Here is a 21714-nt window from a genome sequence, read left to right as displayed (position 1 = left end):
TGTCGAAGAACGAAGTTCACTTGTATACATTTACTCGGATTCATGGGGAGTTCATCGTAGTGGTATTTTTTCCCACGGGACACTGAAGGCAGCATGAGGGGGGGATTCACAGTCGCGTCGTACGTAAACATCCTTGCGCGCTCTGCTTTCCCACGATGCAGCGCGGCAGCACACAACATAGCCATCTTGTCAAGAGACACATAGTGAGGGAGGCTGGAGCTGTAGACGCTGCTTGGGTTATCTTCTGTTTTCAGAGTCAAATTTAAGAGCCTCTTTCTTCCTCCACCGCAGTTAGCTTCACAGGAAGTGTCACCGGCAGAGGAGCCGAAGCCGCGGAAGTGAGAGGACACACCGGGCTGCTTTCGGGAAGATGTCTCGTATACTTGTTCCGACGTAGGGGGAGTGTGCAGTAGCCAGTTGGCTTGAATTGTTAGCTAGCTCCGTGAGTGGAGGGCTGCGGGCCCTCCTCAGCCTAAAGTAGCTCCTGCAGCTGTGAAACACACTCTGCGACAACGGCCGCTCGACAACTGGACAACCGGGACGTTAGCAGGCCGGTCCGGACCGACAGGGAACCCCGGGGCAGCCGCCATACGGGCCGCTGATATCCGAAGCCGCACTGCCGGACGAGACGACACGAAGTGCGGCGTTGCGTTATGAGCTCATGAAACGCAACAGGAGACAGAGAGAGGAAGAGGATGGCGCAGATTCATCTTGATTACAGTTAGGTAGGCTTAAAAATACATGCAGGTGTGCTGTTTAATGTGATCTGAGCCAGTTCGTCTCATTTTGACGGAGGATCAACATAGCCATACAGGACTTGGAATCAGGCTGTCAATATGTCGAAAATGCCGGCCAAGAAAAAGAGCTGCTTTCAGATCACAAGTGTGACTCAGGCCCAGGTGGCGGCTATCGGGGCCACCGACGACACGGAGAGTCTGGAAGACCCGGACGAGTCACGGACTGAAGATGTGTCGTCGGAAATATACGACATGTCCCGGGCTGAGTATGAGCCTGCCTGTGACAGAAGTTCATCGGAAGAAGCCCTGAATAATGTCGGAGAGCCAGAGGCGGTCAGTGCTGGGGCTCCATCCAACGTACCTCAAGCCAGTCAGCTGTCTGCGCTGTCAAACAACCCAATAGGGGAATTTCGAAAAGTGGGAGTGTCGAGCTCAACTCAAGGTGGTCAGCAGCAGCCGGGGATTGGAGGTGGAGCTGGTTTACAAGTCATCCCTCAGCCAGGGGCCATGCAGCAGCAGCAGCCTGCAGCCAGTGTTGGGCCATCCAGTGTCTCAGTAAACACATCCCAACCTGCTGCAGTGACCAGCTCAGCTCCCCCTCCTGCCACCTCCACGGTGAGTTGCACTTCGCGGTTCAGGGTCATTAAGCTCGATCATGGTACTGGAGAACCCTTCCGACGAGGCAGGTGGACATGTACAGAGTTTTATGAGAAAGACTCTGAGGGCTCTGCTGTTAGTAGGACTGTAGATAGCATACGACATCCCAGTGCAACACTGGACCCTGCTGCAGACAGAGACAGTGGGCTCGGGCTCACTGGTGGATCTGTGGTTGCTCCGGCAACACACTCAGGTCAGGGTTTGGGCTCCATAGCAGATGCTTCTGGCTCGTCAACTCGCATGCATCCAGTGGAGACACCACCGCAGCAGCAACTCCATCAGAACTACAGGCAGCAGGGTGTCAGTAGCTCGGTCACACACAGTACTTTCCCCAGCATCAAACCTACAGCGGTCCCAGCTCAGCCAGGAGGCCTCCAGCCTCCTGCTACCCAGAATGCGCTACCTGTCGGACAGAACGGCCTGCCTCAGTCCGGTGTCCACATACAGAAGTCTCCCATCATGCCTCCCTCAGCCCAGCCCATTGCTTATCCTCCCCAGCAGCAGCAGCAACAGCAGGTTCCTGTGGGCCACCACCTGACCAGCCAGTTGACTGGACTGATGCAGAACCAGTCTGAGTACTATCAGCAGCAGCAGGCTACTTCCATGCTGCCAGGGCTTGCCACTGGCCAGTCCCTCCCAGTGTCTAGCCTCTCTGCATTACCGCAGCCTTTGGGACAAGGACCCACTTCGGTCTTGCCTCCACCCTCTGGAGGGGTTTCTGTGCCAAGTCAGGTTGGAGATGTTGCCGGAGCAGGAGGAGGATCTGTACCCGCTGGACAACCAGCTCCAGCCATCTTGCAGCAGCAAACTGTAGGACTGGGAGGTGCTGGAGGCTCCATAGTGGTTGGTGGATCCACTCTGCAGCAGCAGCCCATGAGTCAGTACGCCACTGCTGGACAGCCTCAACCTCATGGACATCCTGCATCCTCCAGTGTACAAAATGTGCCTGCCATCACAGCGAGTTCCAGTGTGCCCCCCACTGTGCCCACTGCTGTGCCCAGTGCCTCCAGTGCAGCCATGCCAAATGTGACAACCTCCAGTTTGCCTCCAGGTCAGACACCCCACAGCAAGACTCCAGTGGTTTTGGGAGCGCAGGGCCTCCCAGTGACTGGGTTTGGACAGGTGGAGGGTGGTGGTGGAAGGAAGTCTGAGGGACTCATTAACGCACAGTTTCCTATTATCCCCGGGAAGGAACCGGTGAAGCCCCTCATGCCTGAGAGCCTGCAGCTCACCACTCCGACTGTCAACAGCCTATTTGGAATCCACATACCTGTCGACGGGGAGGAGGACAGGTAACATGTTTCTGTTTCTTTATGCTGAAAAACATTCTCAAAAATCATCATTCCAGTGAAACTTTAACAACAATGCACACGGTTTTAACAATCATTCAAAGAGAGTGTAAGGCCTCACTTTAGTGTACATCTGGGGAGAAGTTTGTCAGAGAACACAGGTGTAGCTATTTGTGTTGATTGGAGGGGGTGAAAGCTGTAACGGACTACAGCACTGAGTTTGCTGTGCTGCAGTGTCAGTTGTTTAGTGTGTCAGACGGACAGGGTTTTCCCCTAGTTTCAGGGAGGCGGGGAGGGAGGGGAGTTCACAGAAGGAAGAGCATAATGGCGCACAGGAAGGAAATATAATGTTTGTTGCTTCTTATTAGGGCTTAAAAAAGTAAGTAGGACTCTTGAGGCAGCCCTGACTGCACAAGTAGCAACTTGTCAAACATACACATGACTCCTGTGTAACTCCTTGTGTGTAAAGGTGTGTGCTTGTGTTGTGTGAAAGTATTTTGTTGCAGATCTAATGTCTCCAACCTTTAACTCCCACTTCAGCTCTCACTCTGCAAACATTAAAGATGTTTAGAGTTAGCTCAGTGCTCAGATAGTGTCAGGCTGCTCACGGCCACTCTGTAAATGTGCTGCATGCCTGCTACAGAAGATACTGTGTAATGCAAACAGAGCGAAGAGTGTTTGATTTCATGTTGCTACATTCAGGGTTTGCACTCATAGATAGCTCCATCATGTATTGCTCATTAAAGTGTCCACAGAGGAGGTTGGTGCAATTAAGATTTGCACTGATATTATGTTGCTTAACAATCCTCCATATGCAGATAAAACTAAACCTCAGCAGACATCATGGTAGCAGTGTAAGATCTACAACAAAGTATTATTTTTTACAGATAATCTTATGAATCTACTTTTTTTTTGTCTGTATACAGCCACGTATAACTACATATGGTATGCTTCCCTTCCAAAAGTAATCTTTCTCTCAGTTCTCGGTGTAGTAGATGGCACGCATGAGCGGAAATGATACAGTGCCTGAAATCTGTCAGTGGTTTCCATCTACAGATGTAGCAGAATGTAGACCAGACAGGATATTATGCAGACTGCAGATCACTGGGACTACTTTTCTCTTCACATGTGGGTGGACAACCTCTTAAAAAAACGTCATTTTGTGTTCGCCTCACTTCGTCGTGTGCACTTCAGGAACGTTTGCGCCCATCGCCTGGTTTCTTTACACACATCAGGGTAATACGTGTCGTGATTTGAGGACCGGTGAGAGCTGCCTGAGGAAACAGTTGATAATATTGCAGTTTGTCACTTCTCTTATTATTGTTTGCCTTATTTTTGTTTAGGAAAGTTTTAGGACTACAATTACCATCATGCTTCAATGACTAGAATATATAATGTTGCCTTAGATTCAGTAGAAAAGTTGCGTTGTAGGCTACGTCTTTTTTTTGGTCCAAGTTAATTTTGTGGCATTTGTTAGATAGGTTAGTTGAGAGGCAGACAGGAAAGTAAGGGGGGAGACTTGCTGCAAAGGACAATGAGCTGGAATCAAACCTAGGCCAGCGACTATAACCTCTGTTTATGGGTTGTTTACTCAACCAGTTGAGCTACCTGGGTGCCCAAGCTCTGTCTTTTTAGGCTGTTTTTGTTTCTGTTATGTTATTTTGAGTGCTGACGAGTTCCTAACATGTTCTGGAGTCATAATAAGTCTTTTGTTCTAATTTCTAAGCAGATTTAGGGATGTTTCTTTGCAAAGGACATGGGGAATTCCTTTACAGAAGAGCTTTTGGTGACACCCAAAGAAGTTTTAATTCAGTGCCAAAGGAAAGTCACCAGCATCAAAAAAAAAGGAAATGATTTTTTAACCCGCTCTTTTAATTGGAGTTTCATTTACTTCATCATTATTGCCATTTTTGCTCATGAACTAGTCAGAAGCAACAGGAAAATGCTTAGATTTCAGTCATATTATAAACACAGAGTCATTTAAGAGTTAAACCCCAAAGGCACATTCTGAGATAATGGAGATAATCATATCTTAGATAAGGATATGTGCATGACTCACAAAACCAAACGTGTATCTGTTACGTCTACCTGCTCACACATGACATAGTTATGAGTCTGAGAATAAGTAAGCTTTACCATAAATTACAGTAATTAGTCTCAGGGGTTTTTATGTGCGTTAATTGCCTCTGGGAGCTGTGTGTTACTACTGTTGACCGTGGTGATAAGCAGCTCAAACAATGAGGCAAATACATTTACACCATCACACACCTGTCCCTTTAATCTCATGCAGCGTCTTTTCCTTATGACTCTCCCACTCTCATGAGGAGGCATGTGTCACAGTTTCAAACCGTCTATAGAGACTTTCTAAATTCAGATTCTCCTTTTCTCGCGATCTGTTTATGCCTAATAACAGCAAACCGGCTGCTTTTGATCTATACTTTTATGGCAGTTAACTCTCAGACCAGCTGCCACTTTAAGCATTATTTAGGTTTGTGACCACGCTGCTTGCTTCAGGCGGTGTGTTTTTGGACTACCTACTGTATGTGGTGCTTGAGAGAAGACCCAGCTCCCAGGCTGATAAGAGCAGGGGTCACTTACGACAGCCGAGCACTATCAGACATTGAGCAGTAGTCTTTCCACTGTGCCTCTATTCTGCCGATAAGCGACGTGACAGTGGGGTGTGTCCACCAAGCGTGGCCGTTGTCACGTCATGGTCCTTTTCTTTAGAAATACTAACCTTATACCACATTATTTTATGTTCTGTAGGCATCCACACTCCCTCCATAAGTTGACTGGTGTTTTCAGCTGCTGCTTCATAGTTCTTTTTTTTTTTTTTTGTCCTCGTGTGGAGCATCAGTGTGGCCAACCAACTCACTGATTGACTGACAGACGAGGCATGCCAGTTGTAGAAGTGCAGATGAAGTGCTGAATGACATTCCTTCCCTGTAGCAACTGCGGTGAGCTCAGAAGAGGTGGAGGAAGCTGCAGAGTGAAACTCGCCATGCTGCCTCTCTTCAACAGGCATTTTAGCTATGTTCGACACACCCCTTTCCCCTCCCTCCCCCAGTTTTTTTTTTGTCTCTTGCTTAATTTCTACATTTCCACAGCACTGTTTATCTCCACATGCCACATGACAAAAACACACCTTCTCCTGAAATGAACTACTCCAGTAGCAAATATCTACCATCTGTACAACTCAGGAAGATATTACATGTATTATATTGCGCTAACTGCATATTGAAGAGGGCTGTTGACAGCTTGCACAACCTTGAAAGACTCTTTTGGTCATTTGCTAGACCCTAATGTTTGTGCATATCTTCCTTCACCCTGTAGTTTCCCCTGCAAGTAATTAAAGTACAACAATGAAAATATAGAGACTGAAGATGTTTTTCTCATACTATGGTTGCTCAGCTTAATGTTTCCCAGATGGCTTCAACAACTGAAGGCGTAAATTAACATTGGTGGATTGTCATAATGTCTTTGTTGCACTCACACAGGGTTTGCTTCTAGTTTGCAGGTTCATTTGCATAAATGTATTGCATCTTTAGCCTCTATGTAATGGAACTCCTGCTGGGGAGGTATGGTTTATTGTCTTCACATAATGGGAGCTTATGTAAGATCAGACTCCTTAGGAGGTAGGGGAGGGGAGGGGAGGGGAGTCCAGGTTTGCGATGTAATTACTGCCACTGAATTGACACACTGTGCTTGTGTGGGTGGATGAGGGGTGTGTCCTTAAGGGGATGGGCGGACTCAGTGTGTGCACAAGGATCCATGTTTTGGGGGGGGGGGAATGACGACGACACTCCCGGAGGAGATGTTGCAGGAGCTTCTGGATAAATTCAACAGCATTTGGAGTCGTGTTGGAGTGATACAGAGACAACATGCGCCGCTGGGTCTTTCTCTCCCCTCAGTGACCTCTGCTCTCATGCTGTATCCTGTTTTCAGTCAGAGTCCCTCACACTGCTCTCCACCTTCTATTCATTTAATATTCCTTAGCTCACTCCCGGCTTCCGCACTGGGGCTCTCTGGTCATATCATATGACATTTGGTGGGCACATTTTATCCAGAGTGCCTCACTGGGGAAGAAGTCAACACCTTTCTTTGTTGGACATCTCTTGCCTCGATGCTAATAAATGTTTTTAATGTGGCTGCCACCGTTTATGCTGTAATACTTTCCTTTTGGAGCTGTGCAGCTCCAAGCACCACGGCTCAGACGGGTAAAGAGCAACAGATTGACCTGCAACTGCATTTCACAATAGTATAATAGCTTCTGCCCTGCACTCTTTTAATCACTGGTATGTGTTTCTGTGTATTCTAGTCAAGTTGTTCATCCTGTGTGACCCCGGCCCCTTCTCAGCCTTTGAGCTATTTTCAAAAAGAAACATGTATTGTTCTGGTTTGACTGACACCTCGAGTATGTTTGTCTGTAGACTTTGCTTCAATCATTACCTCCACCCCTGCTATTGAGGCCGCCCGTTGTTCTGACAGGCAGACGATGGCTTTTTAAAAGGCCTGTTTAACTGGGGGATGTGCTGCACGGTGCCTAAGATAAGTTTAGCTCAGAATACGCGTTATCTTGTTTTTGGAAAGTGGACCTTAAGTCACTTGAAGCATTAGCGTGGCTCACTTTGCAGTTATTTTGCACTTCTGTCTTTTTTTTTTTTTTTAGCTTGGCACAAACTAGTGATTGTTCTAATAATCTATGATGAGTTCTATATCCATTTAATTAGTTATTTTATAAAATATTAAAAATAACAGCTGCCATCATCATGTCTTCTTTGATCACATTCCTTCTTTGTTCGCTATTGCTAAAACAAGCAGGTAACTGCTTGTTTTAGCAATAGCCTAAAGGTAAATCCTGTCACTGCTGCTGTCAGTTATTTTATACTCTGTACTATATAACTCCCTAAAATGTCAGATCTTGAACATATTGAGAGACTAGTAAAGGCTGCATTCAATACCATGAATTGAATTTAGAATGTTTCTTATATCTCAGTAAATGCAAAAGTTAGCAAAGCAGATCCAAAAGCAACTGCTTGCTTTAAGAGGAGGAGGTTTAAAGAGTTTTTCTTTAAAACTGGTTTATGAATGTAATACTTTGTTTGTGTTGGAAAGGAGGCAGAAAGTGTTGAGAGTGAAATTTAAAAACATGCAAGATGCCAGACTCCAGAGTAGAAAATATGTTTCTTTACTGTTTTCCCTTTCAAACGTAGACTTGTACTTCTCAAAGACTTGCAGTTTTTTAATTGTTGCAGTCAAGAAAGAGAGATGTTTTTTTTGTTTATTTTTAATTCCATACTTTATCCTTCTCAAAGCCTCAGGTATGGTCTGCTGGTGGAGGATAATGTATTTGAACCAGTAGATTGCACTAGCCTCCAGCAGAGATGAGTAGCAGGCTACAGGGGTCTCATAAACTCACTTCTTTCTAACTCTATGCCCCAAATTATGTTTTCATTCAGACTTCTCAGCCAGCGGTCACTCGAGTGACATCACTTGAGAGAAATGATCAGAACTTTGCACAGCTCCCCGTGGAGCCACAAAAAGCTATTTTATTGCAGTAATGCTTAAAAAGTTGAAAATAAATTTTCAGTTTATCTGCTGTCTTGCTCACTCGGTTTCACTCCAATGAACTCTAGTTTTGGAGAAGTTCACTGCATAACGTTGTGAAATTAATGTCTCTGTTAGATAACGGCGATTAAAATACTTTAAAAATTCAAAACAACTCCTGAAAGCAGCTTGTTTTTGACCAGTTTCTAGAGTTCTTGTAAAAGGGAAGCTTTTGGGATTAAATAAATTAACAGGGACAAAGTTTTTGCCTTTACTGGCACTAACCCATGCTAGTAGGACTCTAGGATCCGGCTTCCAGTCTCCTCTGGTGGCCATGGCGTAATCATTCAGTTGCTCCGGGTCCTTCCTGCACTCCATCTCCCTCGACGACAACCCAAAACCTGCTGAAAGAGAATCCCATGAGGCTGCTGAAATCTAAATAGTTTTGACCTACTTTTGCTCTGTGGTAGATGTCTGAATGTTGCGGAGAACCTGATTCCTCATGCCGCACCAACAGTGAGAGCTTTCAACACCCTCTTTTAGCCTCCCCCTCTACTTTCTGTGCCCCCTGCCTCCAGATTACTCTACCTGTCCATTTACTGCCACCCCTACTTTGCTAGTAATCCGTCAGACATTTTTTTCTTCCTGCGCCTGCACACACTAAAACAATCGCTTTGCTAAGCGGAGCAGAATGGGAGGGTTTCCACTGCAGCCCATGTCTTCCAAACACAGCATTTGTGGTTTTCATATGGTAGGTTGCGTCGCCCCTATCTGCAGTTAAGTTTTAGTGTGTCTGCTTCGGTGGGACCTTCAGTGAAGCATAACGCCTCTGCAGCACCATGACACACAGGAAAAAAAATCTCTTTTGACACCTTGTATTCTGCATGCGTACCTTTCACACTTTGCTCTTTCCTATTTTGTCCTCTTGCACTTCTACTTGCACAGACTTTCCAACACAAGGCCCCCCTCACCGCCTCCCCATGCTCATCACTTAAGGCTGTTGTGGGTTTTTCACATGCTCACTGACTTAGCAAGGTTATTAAGAGGTTCTGCACCGTGAAACTGAACCTGTGACACGGCCACTGCTTTGCAGAAAATGAGGAAAAAAACATGTCATGCTGCGGCTCGATGCGTGACATCAACCAGCAAAAATGCAACAAAAGGTTATTTTCGTCTTGCTGCCAGGTCATACATTTGCTTCGGGGCAGTATCTGGCAAAGCCTGAGCATGTGCAGCCATCTTTTTTGTCAGGTTAGCTTATGTGCTTTGAGAAAGAGGTTTAGAGAAAGAAAGGGGGACTTTTCTTGTGTGTACATATCTGTAAGGCTCCCTCCTCCTGTCCTATTCATCCTCTGTAGTTTGAGTTTTTGGAGGAGACCACACTTTCACCGCTGCTCAACACATTGGTTGGTTTACAAAGAGGGGCTTTCATAAATGGATATTGACTTGTTGCATTTTAGACTTACAAAGAGAGCCATTGAGAGCCGAGTGTTTGCTACTTGAAAACAGGGAATCATGACTCCTCTGGTTTTTACCTCATTCATGAAGAGGATTCTAAGTCATCTGATCTTCTTGATTTCGGCCGATGGCAGACTTGTACAGAGTATTAGTTGGGAAAAGGAGGTGTGTGGAGATTTTTTTTTCCTTTTTTTTTGTGCCAGTGCCCACAAAGTAATATTGAGCAGAGCCATAGGAGGAGGATTGTGAGTGTTTAGTCATGAGGTAATGTGACAAAGGGAGTTTGTGCCAAAGATTTCTAGGAAAAGAGCCTTGGCTGCTTTAATATTCACACACATGCTGTAAATCAACTCCTCATTCCCCTGTGCTGCATGTGTAACTCTGTCCTCATTGGCTCACTCCTCTTTGTGCGTATGTGTGCATATGGTCCTGTCAGTGTGCATTTATGCTTGTGTGAATGTGGGAGAGCAGCAGTTGGCTTTGGAAGGCATGAACTGAGAGTAGATGAAATGTGTGTGTGTGTGTGTGTGCCTGAATGAGTGTGTGTAGGGGTCAACACGGGGGTTTCCTTTCCCCTTCCTGAGATACATCTCTGGCATAGAACACAGTGTCCTTGTAGCTAATTACCAGGAATACAGACGGTAACGTTACATTACATAATATGAGAGTATTTGAACCAGAATAGCGACAAATTTTCAGTTCTAGCCTTCAAAATAAACATTTTCTTAAACATTAACAGTCGACTTGTATGTTTTTTTTAGGGTAGATGCTGATTATTAACAGTTGGAACCAATATCCACTTGCAGTAACAATTAAAATGCAGGTGTTGAGTTTAAAAACAAAACAAATTCCAACAGAAAACTTTGTTGGAAAGGCTTTGTTTCTTCACGCTTTACTTTTTTTTTTTTTAAATTAGTAGATGGCTTTTTAACATCTATCCGTATGTGTTGTTTGATTATGACATCTAGCGAATTAGATAAAGCAGTGGGCAGAGCAAAAGTAGCATACTTTAAAAAATAATTCAGAATATATCATAATCTCCCTGACCAATTAACGGCTCAACCCCTACTCATCAAAGTTAAAATATCCTATCCAGCTGTGTATATATATATATGTGTGTGTGTGTGTGGTTACCACGCATGAAATAGGAAAACTTGTCGATTTCACATTGTAATATAATAAATGTACTGTCAAAGCACAAAGCTTTTTCTTTTTTTTTTTACAATCAAACAAGATATTGTCATGATATGAATGTTATTAGGATGCAGAAACAGACATTCTAATTGTTTTTTTATAACTATATGCTATTTATTCTGATATAAAGTCACATTTCACACATAATAATATGAACACTAATATTGTTTTAAGACGAAACCCATGCTAGAATGAGGAAATGGTGTTCACAGAATGTAGCTCATGCAGACAGTTAATTAAGTTCTAGTGCACACTCGGGAAGCGTCTTTTCTAATTAATCAGCAGGGATCATCCATTGTTCTCAACACCAGCAAAACCTCGCCATGTCTTAACTCATGCATGAGCTAGAACTTATGTAAATGACGAATTTACATTTAAAAATTGTGTTATTACATTCATTTCTATTTTCTAATAACATGAAACCGTCTTATAATGGCATAAATATATTTTGGTATAACAAGAAACTCTTCATATTAAAATGTGATCCTGATTTTTTTTTTTTTTTTAAATATTTCTGTTTTGGTAGCAATATCCTGTCATGCTTAACACTTGAGAATGGTTACAAATTTGCAGCCGAAAACAGGGGTAATGACAACCCAAATATGAGTGCTGAGCAGCATATTGGGTCAATGGCCTGAGGGAGGCCTTTAAAGTTTATGAAGCTGTCCCCACCTTTGAGCATGCATTCCTGCCTAAACCGAGGCTGTCTTTTCTCCAGCAGCCCTCTTACATTCAGAGTAAAGCATTACTCTGAATGTCCTCTATGTTGCATTGAAGAATAAGAGCCCCTTTTTTTCCAGCCAAGCTAACTGCAGCATTCGGGTGAAAGAGCTTTATGAGCGGGTACGGAGTTGCGCAAGAAAGCATTTCTAGGAATCAAACTTGAGTGTATTTCATTGTCTCAGCTCTTCACTGTCTCTTTCTTCTCTCTTCCCTGAATATGGTTGACACAGGAATCCCTCCAAGGCTTTCTACAAGGCCTTCCAGTCTGGCAGCAGACTAAGAGACTCAAAGGCCCACAGTGATAGGTACAGTACTATACTGGATTGGACTGGGCAGGCCTGCAAGAGTGTAACAATGTGTGTGCAGTGTTCAGTAGCAGCGAGCTTTGCTTTCTCCACGTGCATGGATTGAGTTTGGAAACAAAGCCTGGCAGCAAGTGCGGGATTGGCCAATAGACTTCTCAGCAACATCTATGTTTCTCTCTCTGTTGTTTTCCCCCAACCTCTCTCCCTCTCTCTCCCTCTGGGACTTTGGCCCTGTCTCTTTATATAATGTCCGTGCCACTTAAAAATTCAGTTTTATTTACTGCCTGATGACTGCTTCCATAGGCTTGGCCTGGATTACCAGAGTGTTTTGTGTCAACTTAAATGCTGAGATCTTGGGCTGTGAAGACAAACAGTAGAACAGAGTCCAATAGGACAAGCAACAAACACGGTCAGAGAGTAACAGTAAACAAGTTTAACCCAGTTAGGACCATGACAGATAATTTATCGTAAGCAATAAATATGACAGGGATTTACCAAATTGATTTAAATGATGAAAGCGATCAGTTTCGAGTCCAATGTGAAGTTTTAATGTTTTCCAGTATGTCTGGCCAACAATCTAAATTTTTTGGAAAAAGACACATGAAAAGATATTCAATTTACAAAGATTATAAAAAGATATTGCTGGAATGAGGAATCAGTCAGTGGCTATATTGATATACTGTATATGTCCGCTCAAAGTAACAACGTTTAGGCTGCAAATGTAAAAGACTATTTTTATGCAAGGTTTGTGTGGCTGTTTTAAAACAGAAATGAGTCGTGAAGTATTTTTATTTTCAAACTTTGTTGCCATTAATTTGCTAGTACCAGCTAACAGTTGCTTAGTTTAATCTTTACATAGTTGACTGCAGTCTGTAGATGTAAACCTACTCTTATTGCACAAAATGTAAAAAACTTGCACTGTTCTAGATCAAGACGCTGAAGACTATATACAGAGGGTCCTCAGTTTACAACGTCCTCAACCTACGGCGGTTCGTCGTTACATCAGAACTGGTTACGTGGAAATAGTTGGTAGACAAATACATGGTCACGTGGCGCTATAAGACGGCTTTGTTTACATTCTCCGATTGTACAAAACCTTGGATTGTGCTACATTTGCTAACTTTTATCCCTTCATTATGGCTCCTCCCAAGCGTAAGTCAGACTCTTCTGATGGCAAAGGTAATGGTAAAAGCTGCAGCTGTCCAACTAGTTAAACTCGTGCTTGTAAAATGAGCCGTGAGTCGTAGCAAACTTGACTTCTTTACTGTGGCTCTGGATACACATTACAGAGTGAAAACTGCAACAATAACAGAATGAAACAACAGAAATGCCTGTAAATAAATCCTTTTAACTTAACCAGTAAGTCTAAAAATGAAGTTAATTACTTAAGACATTGCCTCTGTGTCGAAAGTAGAGAGCTGTGCATCCAGAAAAGTACGTACTTGTGTAAAGCTAAACATCAAAATAGCTGACAGGAAGTGACAACTATCAACAGACAACTTCGAAATAGAAGTACGTCAGTAATTCTGCCTGAAGAGCAACACATCATGGAAGTAAAATTAGATTTAATAAAACGCTCAGAATGGGGCAAAACACCAACAAACATCAGCATTATTCGATTAAGTTGTAAAAACAGTGAAACGTATTCTTTTATCTTCTTGTAAAATGACTCATTCATGCTTGACAGTCATTGTTATTCATGACTTTTACGAAGAACTGATCGATATCTTGAGGCACGCAACGACTTTGTTTACATATCCTCCGGAGTTCCGACTTACATCAATCTGTAGGAAAGAACTTCGATGTAAGTCGGAACTCCCTGTAATCCCAGAATGAAAGCTCACTGTGTTGTTTTGCTCTACAGGTATAGCCACTAAAAAGATGCATTCCCCAGCACATCAGCTCCGCTCTGCGTAAATGTTATGTTCAGGGTAGCCATTACGTTTCTAAACTAGAAGCTCCTCTTTGTGAAGGTAACTAGTCAGGTCCCAGTAGCAGTGCAAACTGAACCAGCATAATCTTTCCTCTTGTAATCAGCTGATGCAGAGCTTGTAATCGGTCGATGCCAGTTATCTCAACACGACATTTAATCTACCAGACATCAACCTGCTGACTAACCAATTCATTAACTAATTGTTTTAGCTCTGAATGCACTAATCTCATATTAGTTTTCTAGAAGTGAAAACGGAGAGTATGAAAAACATTAAATACCATGATCAAAGTTGAGTAGATCTTTAGTCTAATTATAGTTTCAAACAGCCAATTTGGTCATATTTACACACAGATATTTTCTCTTAAAGTCATTTGGTAAAAGTGAGTGTTTACAATCTATCTGATCATCTACGAGCTCATGTTTACGATACTGGACTCCATTTTGGTGACATCTCTTCTGTTCAAAGACTTGCAGTTAACTAGAGGGTTTTTGTTTACAGTAAATAGTCAAAACTGATATTCTAAAGTGGTTGATTTCAGCTTTAAAGGATGCCGGCATGCTGCCTGTAACTCCGTGTGTAGAAAACCCAGAGTACAGCCAGGTTTCTAGTTCACTCTCCACAGTGTGACCAGTTGTCGAACTATTTTTATTCACAGGTGGCTTGTAAAGTTGATAAATGACAGTGTGGTATGCAGGTATTGGGGGCATGCCAGCTGAAAGGCTGATGGCATTTACCAAATTAAAAAGAGAAGCGCATGAAACCATATCTGAGTGACAGGAAACGAAACTTGTTTTTAGAGAAATATACAGCTGACACACCATCACCAGCCACTGCGGAACTGTAAACACACACACACACACACACACACACACACACACACACACACACACACACACACACACACACACACACACACACACACACACACACACTATATTTTCATTTGCTGCTTTAACTGCTTTGGTTTACATGCAAATAAAAAAGTTACCGTTGTCTTGGCTCTGTCAGAATTACATTATTCTGTGTAAGGTAGATGACTTAAACTCTCAACAGAGGAAAAACTGCATAAATAGTGATGTTATGAGCCCACTGCTTCAGCTCTTGTCTCGGAGCTGTGTTGTTCTGGATACACTGTTCGGCCAAAAGCTGCTTGTGTTTCCATAGAAGCAAAGATAACCAATCATTTGTGTTTGGTAAATGTTGGCAGTGTCTTTTGATATCGACTTATAATTGGTCTATTTTATTCAGGTTTGTTTAGAATCGTGTCTGAGGCAACCAGATGAAATCATAGAAAAGGTTGTGAGAGTAAAAAATGTGCCAAAATGCACTGTATGCCGCCAGCTGTATTCCTGATGACACATTAGAGTCAGACCACCTGGTCAGCTGTGTAATAGCATCACTCCTGCATTCATTTTTATGGAAAAGTAGCATAAAGTTGATTTATGCGAGAGTGCCATAACTTTGCTGCGATATATATTTTAGGCCTGACCAACTGCCCCAAAGTAGAATTATGTCAGAGGCGTTGCAGAGGAGTGTGCTGTCAGAATAAAAGTCCCCTCATTGCAGAATCCTCATGGCTCATTTAGCACATGTTCCTGGCAAAGAACCATCCGTAGTGTGTCATCCTCCTCTGTGTCGCCATGGTTTTCTCTTCATCCTCACATTTTTAGCTGTTTTTCTGCAGCGTTTAACCATAGAACTATTCATTAACAACAGCTACAGACTATTTTTATGTTAAGGTTTAAGGAAGTTACACACAGAACAATTTAGTCTGGCTTGGTCAGGATCAGTTCTTAGGTAACCAGCGGAGATTCGAGGAAGTTGCTGTGCCCTACAAAGAAAGTCCCATACATACTCCAACCCTGGGAAACGTCTTTTTTTTAACACTTTTTTTTTTCTTGCACAAACAAGATTGAACAAGCAACATCAGTGTAGAGGTGCTAACAGACAGATTTTCTGATTTAATATCCGTTCCTCTGTGTCCTGTTTGCTTTTTATTGTGAAGTACTTTATGATATTTGCCCTTGAAAGGTGCTACATAAGTAAAACTCACATTGTTAGCTTTGGATAGAGGAGAAGCATCGAGCTATTTATCCATATCAGAACCATGGCTGTACAATATAGACGTAAGAGTAGCATCAGTCTCATGTTACTTTTGAGAAGAAAGCAAATATCTGTTGTTATAAAAATGTCAGACTTTACCTTTTAAATAGGAAGAAATTTAGTCAACTAGTTAAAAATACAAGCAAGAGGAAGTTTAATTATATGAAAAGTGTCAAACAACATTCTCTGACTAACACTGAATGTATTTGAGCTGCAGAATACTTTGGACAATGTTCTGCTTATTATCTTTATACTATTTACAGTTTTTTTAATCATACTTGGTTCTCATTATTGCAGTATATTCACTCAGGTCTGATAAACCTAAAAAATGAAGCCTGATATATACAGCTGCTTCACTTAATTTGTGCTTATCACACTTTGCTTGGTTGTAGTTTTAATACTTCCTCATTTTATTCTCTGTTGGCTGACATGCGCTGCTGTCTAATGTAGTGTTACATTAAGTGGAAGTTGGCAGGTCTCAGATAAATGAAAGTAGACGTGTGCACATCTGAGTGTGTGAACGACTTCTGTAAACACTTTGTGATTATTTTAGTTTACATCGTCTACAGTGCCAAGCCACGAATCTAGACAGAAAAATACAGTCTAGTTTAGACAAAACCACATTAATGCATTCAAATTAGAGGCATTTATGCATCAAAGGTGACTGAGATTGACTTGTACACCTGTTGTCCTTGGGCATACGATCAGGCTTTGCCTCGTCAGCTCTGAACTTGTCTTATCATGTCTCAGGCAGGCAGTGGATGGATTTGTTGTTACTGTGCCACTGAAGGAAGCCTTCTGCTCTTAAAAATGCCAACGCTGCTGCCAGAGGCAAGGAATGACAACTATCTGATGCTCCATTGATTTATACATCCCCACCGCTCCGCTTGCCCACGATATGTGCAAGTGTAGACTTTTCTGCCTCTAATGGACTTTTTATTGACATTCCTATTTTACAGCTTGCACCGTATGAGAAACGCCAAATTCTGCCCCAAGCTTAGAAACATCAGTCCTGTTCATGTAGAAGTTAAAGTTTACAGAAGTACTGGTTGCACAATCAGTGGCAGAGTAAGTTCAAACCCTCATTAGCATTTTGTTTGATCTCAACCCAACACTTAGGCTTCACCTTACATACTGTACATCACTGGTTATATAGTGTTAGCTTGGTGCTGGAAAAAAAAAAAAAGACACGAGCAGGTGGCTTAACTGTGCGTTCAGTGCGATTCGGTTTGAAGTCAAGCGCTCAAACTAGTTCTCAGCTTTGACAGGAGATCTAGAGGCCTTAAATGAGATCATATGTGTCAGGAGCGGCGTTTTAACTAGAGCTCCAAAACACTACTCACTCATGTTGTGGTTTCCAAAATCCGCCCCCCCCCCCCCCCCCTCCTCCCTCCACCTCTCCAGTGCCAGTTGTTTTTGGAAGTTCTACTTGGGAGTACCAGATGGTGTCCTAATATGGTTTCGGCTTGATTGTTATTCCTGCTTGTTTCGGTGTAACTTGTACATTTGCAGCTGAAGTCGAGAGAAGCCGCCCAAACCATCATGACTTAACAGAATCATCTTACCCACTGTGACTCCAGGAAGCAGAACTACAGCTCATTATCCAAATCTTGGCTCGGGTCTCTGTGAAAATCTATCTGACTCTGGGAAAAAAAGCCGTGATTGTGTTATTGATGTTTTCCCTGTCTCCATAGCTACAGATCCATCACTCGCCCGTCACATGTTCCTCTGACGGTACACATGGGAGTTTAGAGCTTTCCTCTCATTTTATTCTCTGGTTTGACTACAGTTGTCTCCCTAAACCTCATTGTTGCCTCCAGGAAAAATCAGCTGGAGGAAAACTCTCAGGAGGAAACGCTTCATACCCCCCACTTTAATGACAGTGAGGTCATTAGCACAGAGAATTACAGCACAGTATCAATTTCAAGCTTAGATGACAACAGAGCGAAAACGATTAGCGGAGAACTCAACAGGGGCAAAATACTGCAGCAATTGTTATAATTTATTAATAGTTTTAGTGACTGCTTGGTGACAGCTTTTTAAATGTGAAGATTTTCTTTGTTTTCTCTTAATTGTTTGGCCAAACCAAGCAAGAATATTTGAGCAAGTAAAATAGCATTCTTGCAACGTTCTTTTTTTTTTCTTGCATTTATTGAGATTAATTCACGATTTTAAAGAAATAAATGACATTTGCACAACAAGCCTCTTTCCCCCTACTACCATTTACCTGTAAAGCACTTGAAGGGGCTGTCATGAGAGATTTGGACCCACATAAATACAAATACAAATACATTTCCCTCCCCAGATGCCTTTATTCACAAAAGTTTTCAAATTTGCTCCATTTTTGACAATCCGGGAAATCTGTGTTTGGTGGCAGGCGAACATCCAGACAGTGTACACAGAACAGCTGCCTTGACGTCTTCTTAACTAAACAAATTTTTCCCATATGTCTCCCATCAATCTCACACACGACAAGTGTAATGTCTTTATGAAAACCAACGCTTGTGTGCCAGTTTAAAAACGTGCCTTGGCTTTACCAAACTGCCTTGGTTGAATTTGTGTGACTTATTCATTGCAATTATTTGGTCTTTAAATGTCAGATCAGGTCATCTGTGTTTCGTGAAAATAGAACTGGGGATAAGTGATGTTCTGCTTCTTGTATTGGTTACTTTAATTTAGCATGTGATCTGCCAGTCAGAGAAATCATGCTGATGGTGTCATTGAAGGTGCTATATGTAAGTATTTTTATTTTTGAAACGTCAGTCGCTGCTAACTGGCTAGCTCTGTCTCATGTTTCCTTACCCGCAGCCTGGACAGGTTGCTGTTGTAGCGTCCTTCTGTGTCATTCACCTTCTTCTCCGGTCAGTTTTCATCCCACAGTTGGCTGAAAGACATCAAAGAACACCACAAACCGCGACCTGGTGGTTTATTTTGCAATGAAGAATAGCAAAGAGTGAACCAACACTCTGAAAGATGCATCAGATCTGTGTAGATACAAACCACGGCCTTCAGCCAGAACCGTAAACAGAATGCAGATTTGTGTATTGACCCCTTTAGACTTGAGGTAAAGTGACAAGCTTTGTATTCAGGCAGCCATATGCACAACTAATCATGTGATCACATGAGTTTAACTAAATCTGTGAGGAGAATTATGATTCAGATTTTGATCTCCTCATCATATGATCGTTTGGCTGGATCACCCACCTCTAAGTAGAACTGCGTGCATCTGTGAGTGGGTTTTCGGCAGACAAACTCAGGCCTACAACAGATGATGTGTTTAATATGCAGTATGTGCGTATAATAGTGTGCACATGTGCTGCTGCAGATCCTATTAATAATAGAGCAAGTTTTTGTTTTCTGCGCCGTCTGAAGCCTCTGGTGAGGTGAAGCAACAAGGGTGTAACCCAGAGAGTCCACTGAGCGTCTGTGTTTTATAGACTGAGAGATTCCTCTGGGCACAGGCCTATTGAAAAGTCCTGTTAGGGAGGAAGACTATAGGAGGGTCTGTGTGTGACGCCACATCTAAATTAAACACACATTTGGGTGAAGTCGCGGTTTTTCTTTTTTTACAGCATTCGGTTATGTAAGCGCTCGTGGGGGCAGAGGTGGGGTCACACAGTGTGGTCTCTGAGGCAAAGACAGCGATACTAAGTGAGCACTGACTGCCGAAACGGCGAAACATGCATTCTTCTCTGTGATTTATACCTCCAAGTGATGGGCGTGCGACTGCCTGAGTGACACTGTGGGGATTTTCTTCGGCGTATCTGCATCGTTCACCGTGTGATGCACTCGTGTAGCTCATGTTTGACTTCACCATGTCAGGCGGAGATCAAAGGTAGTACAGGGGATGTGAGTGACGGTGTTTCATAGCTGCAGAGGTATGGAGTACATTCCTTCCCCTGTACACTGTGCTGATAACAATCAACTGAGAGCTTCCACCGGCCTCGCACACATGAGTTGGACGGTGCACAGGAACAGAACATCTTGTCTCCAGTGGGAGTCTATACTTGAGTGTCGCAGGCAGAAACCTGCATTCATGATTCTGACTAGAGCTCAGCTGATACTGCTTTTTGGGCTAAGTAAATGAATAGGATGCCAATAATTAAAACTTTCTACATTTAGTTGTTAGCATAATTGCTGATTATAAGGGTTTAATAAATGTATTTATTAAAGTGCTTGGGCTAATGTACTGAGTTAAACATTGGAAAAATCAGCTTTTCATGGCCCTCTGGTGGAGAAAATATTAAATGGAGACAGCTTCTAAATCTCCCCAGACATCTGGCATTTCAATTTCATATTATTTACGTTTACATTATATAACTGATCATTTAACTCTGTACATCAAGAGATAGCATTGTCTGTAAATCAGTACTTTCTTTGGTCCAGGTCAGAGGTTGGAGGCAAATCACAAAGACTGCAGTTACAGATATGCTTTTTGGAAGTGTGCAATCATGCAGCATGTCTGATTCAGACTTTTAACTGTTGCATTAATGGTTTTGTAAATTCATGACGTCCTCATTGTGTGACAGTTGTGCTTTTGATGGTTTCTCGTGTTGATGCTCTAACACATTTAAAGTCAGAGTTTTAAATCCATGCCTCTGACTGACATGTTAGAAAACATTAGATTACTAATAGTAAAGCACTGATGTGTCAGCAGCATGTTGGTGTTGTAGCTGCTGTTTTAAATATAGACAGACAGCAGAAAAACTTGTCGGATGATAAATGAGAGAGAAAAGAAGAAAACACTATAAACCACCACAGAATACCGGGTGGATTTTCCTGATTTATTCATGTAGTATTTGTACTGGCATGATTCCCAAAGCGCATTTGTTAGTGTCATCTGCTAAGTAGCAAATATAGGAAAGCATCGATGGTAAATAAGGCTTGCTAAACAACATATGAATATAAAAGTCTCTGAGGAATATGTTTCCGTTGTGGAGTCTCCTGCTGGTGTTATGCAGCTGTTGGGCAGGACTTTTTTTATTGCACAATAGACTGCTGATGTTGCTTTTCAGGTCCTGGATGAAGTCTGGCTGCATGCTGTTTGATGGACTGACAAACTCACTTAAACCAAAAGTCAGCCTCTCACCTCCCACTGGATCAGAATGCAGCAGTGCAGCTCCTAACCGGTTTTTAGCAAACAACACTGCACTCCTGGCCTCTTTTCATTTTAAAACTGATTGTTAGGTTTTACTGATCACTCTAAAAGCTTGTCAGGGTTCGACCCCAAGCTACACAGCACAAATGCTCTCCTAATTTGAACCAGCTTGCAGCTTTAGATCCTCAGGTCGGGCCTTCTGGCTGTTCCAAGGTAAAATCTAAAGGTTGTTGGTGCTTTTTGCCGTCAGGCCCCTCAGCTTTGCATCGAGCTGCCTGAGGAAAGACTCAAAGAATCTCTTTTTAGACTCACCTGTATGCAATATCAAGTTCTTTATTGCTCTATTTTTTTGACTTCTATTTATCAAAATGTGCAGTTTACATTTCGTGTTTCTGTCTATTGTGTTTTTTGTTGTTGTTTTGCCTGTCTCCTTTTACAGCTGTTACTGTCTGACTTCCTGTTGTTATTCTGATTTTTAGGTTTCCTACACTTTGTAAACCCTTACTTTAAAAGAAAACAAGTGCACAAACTAAATAGCTTGTATTTTCAACTAACTGGAGTTTTTATTTTCCATAATTCTTTGAGGGGCTTTTTGATCCATGTTTTAATCATTCATGGTCAGAATGTGTGCATGCGCATCTGTATGTTAAATGCGTGTTTCCATTAATC

At 42.6% G+C, this 21714-nt stretch overlaps 1 protein-coding gene across 1 annotated transcript in view; it reads left to right on the top strand.

The window, feature by feature from the left end:
- Nucleotides 1-187: 187 nt before the first annotated feature.
- Nucleotides 188-21714, top strand: part of LOC110964387 (TSC22 domain family protein 2-like) — a 28768-nt gene continuing 7241 nt past the window's right edge. The window contains exon 1 of the mRNA XM_022213110.2: nucleotides 188-2686. Coding sequence (XP_022068802.2) covers nucleotides 837-2686 — 1850 coding nt within the window. The 5' untranslated portion in view covers nucleotides 188-836. The remainder of the gene's footprint in view (nucleotides 2687-21714) is intronic.

The sequence above is a fragment of the Acanthochromis polyacanthus genome, chromosome 9 (assembly GCF_021347895.1).
Source record: "Acanthochromis polyacanthus isolate Apoly-LR-REF ecotype Palm Island chromosome 9, KAUST_Apoly_ChrSc, whole genome shotgun sequence".
Classification (NCBI taxonomy): Eukaryota; Metazoa; Chordata; class Actinopteri; family Pomacentridae; genus Acanthochromis; species Acanthochromis polyacanthus.
This window is presented reverse-complemented; position numbering and strand designations above follow the sequence as displayed.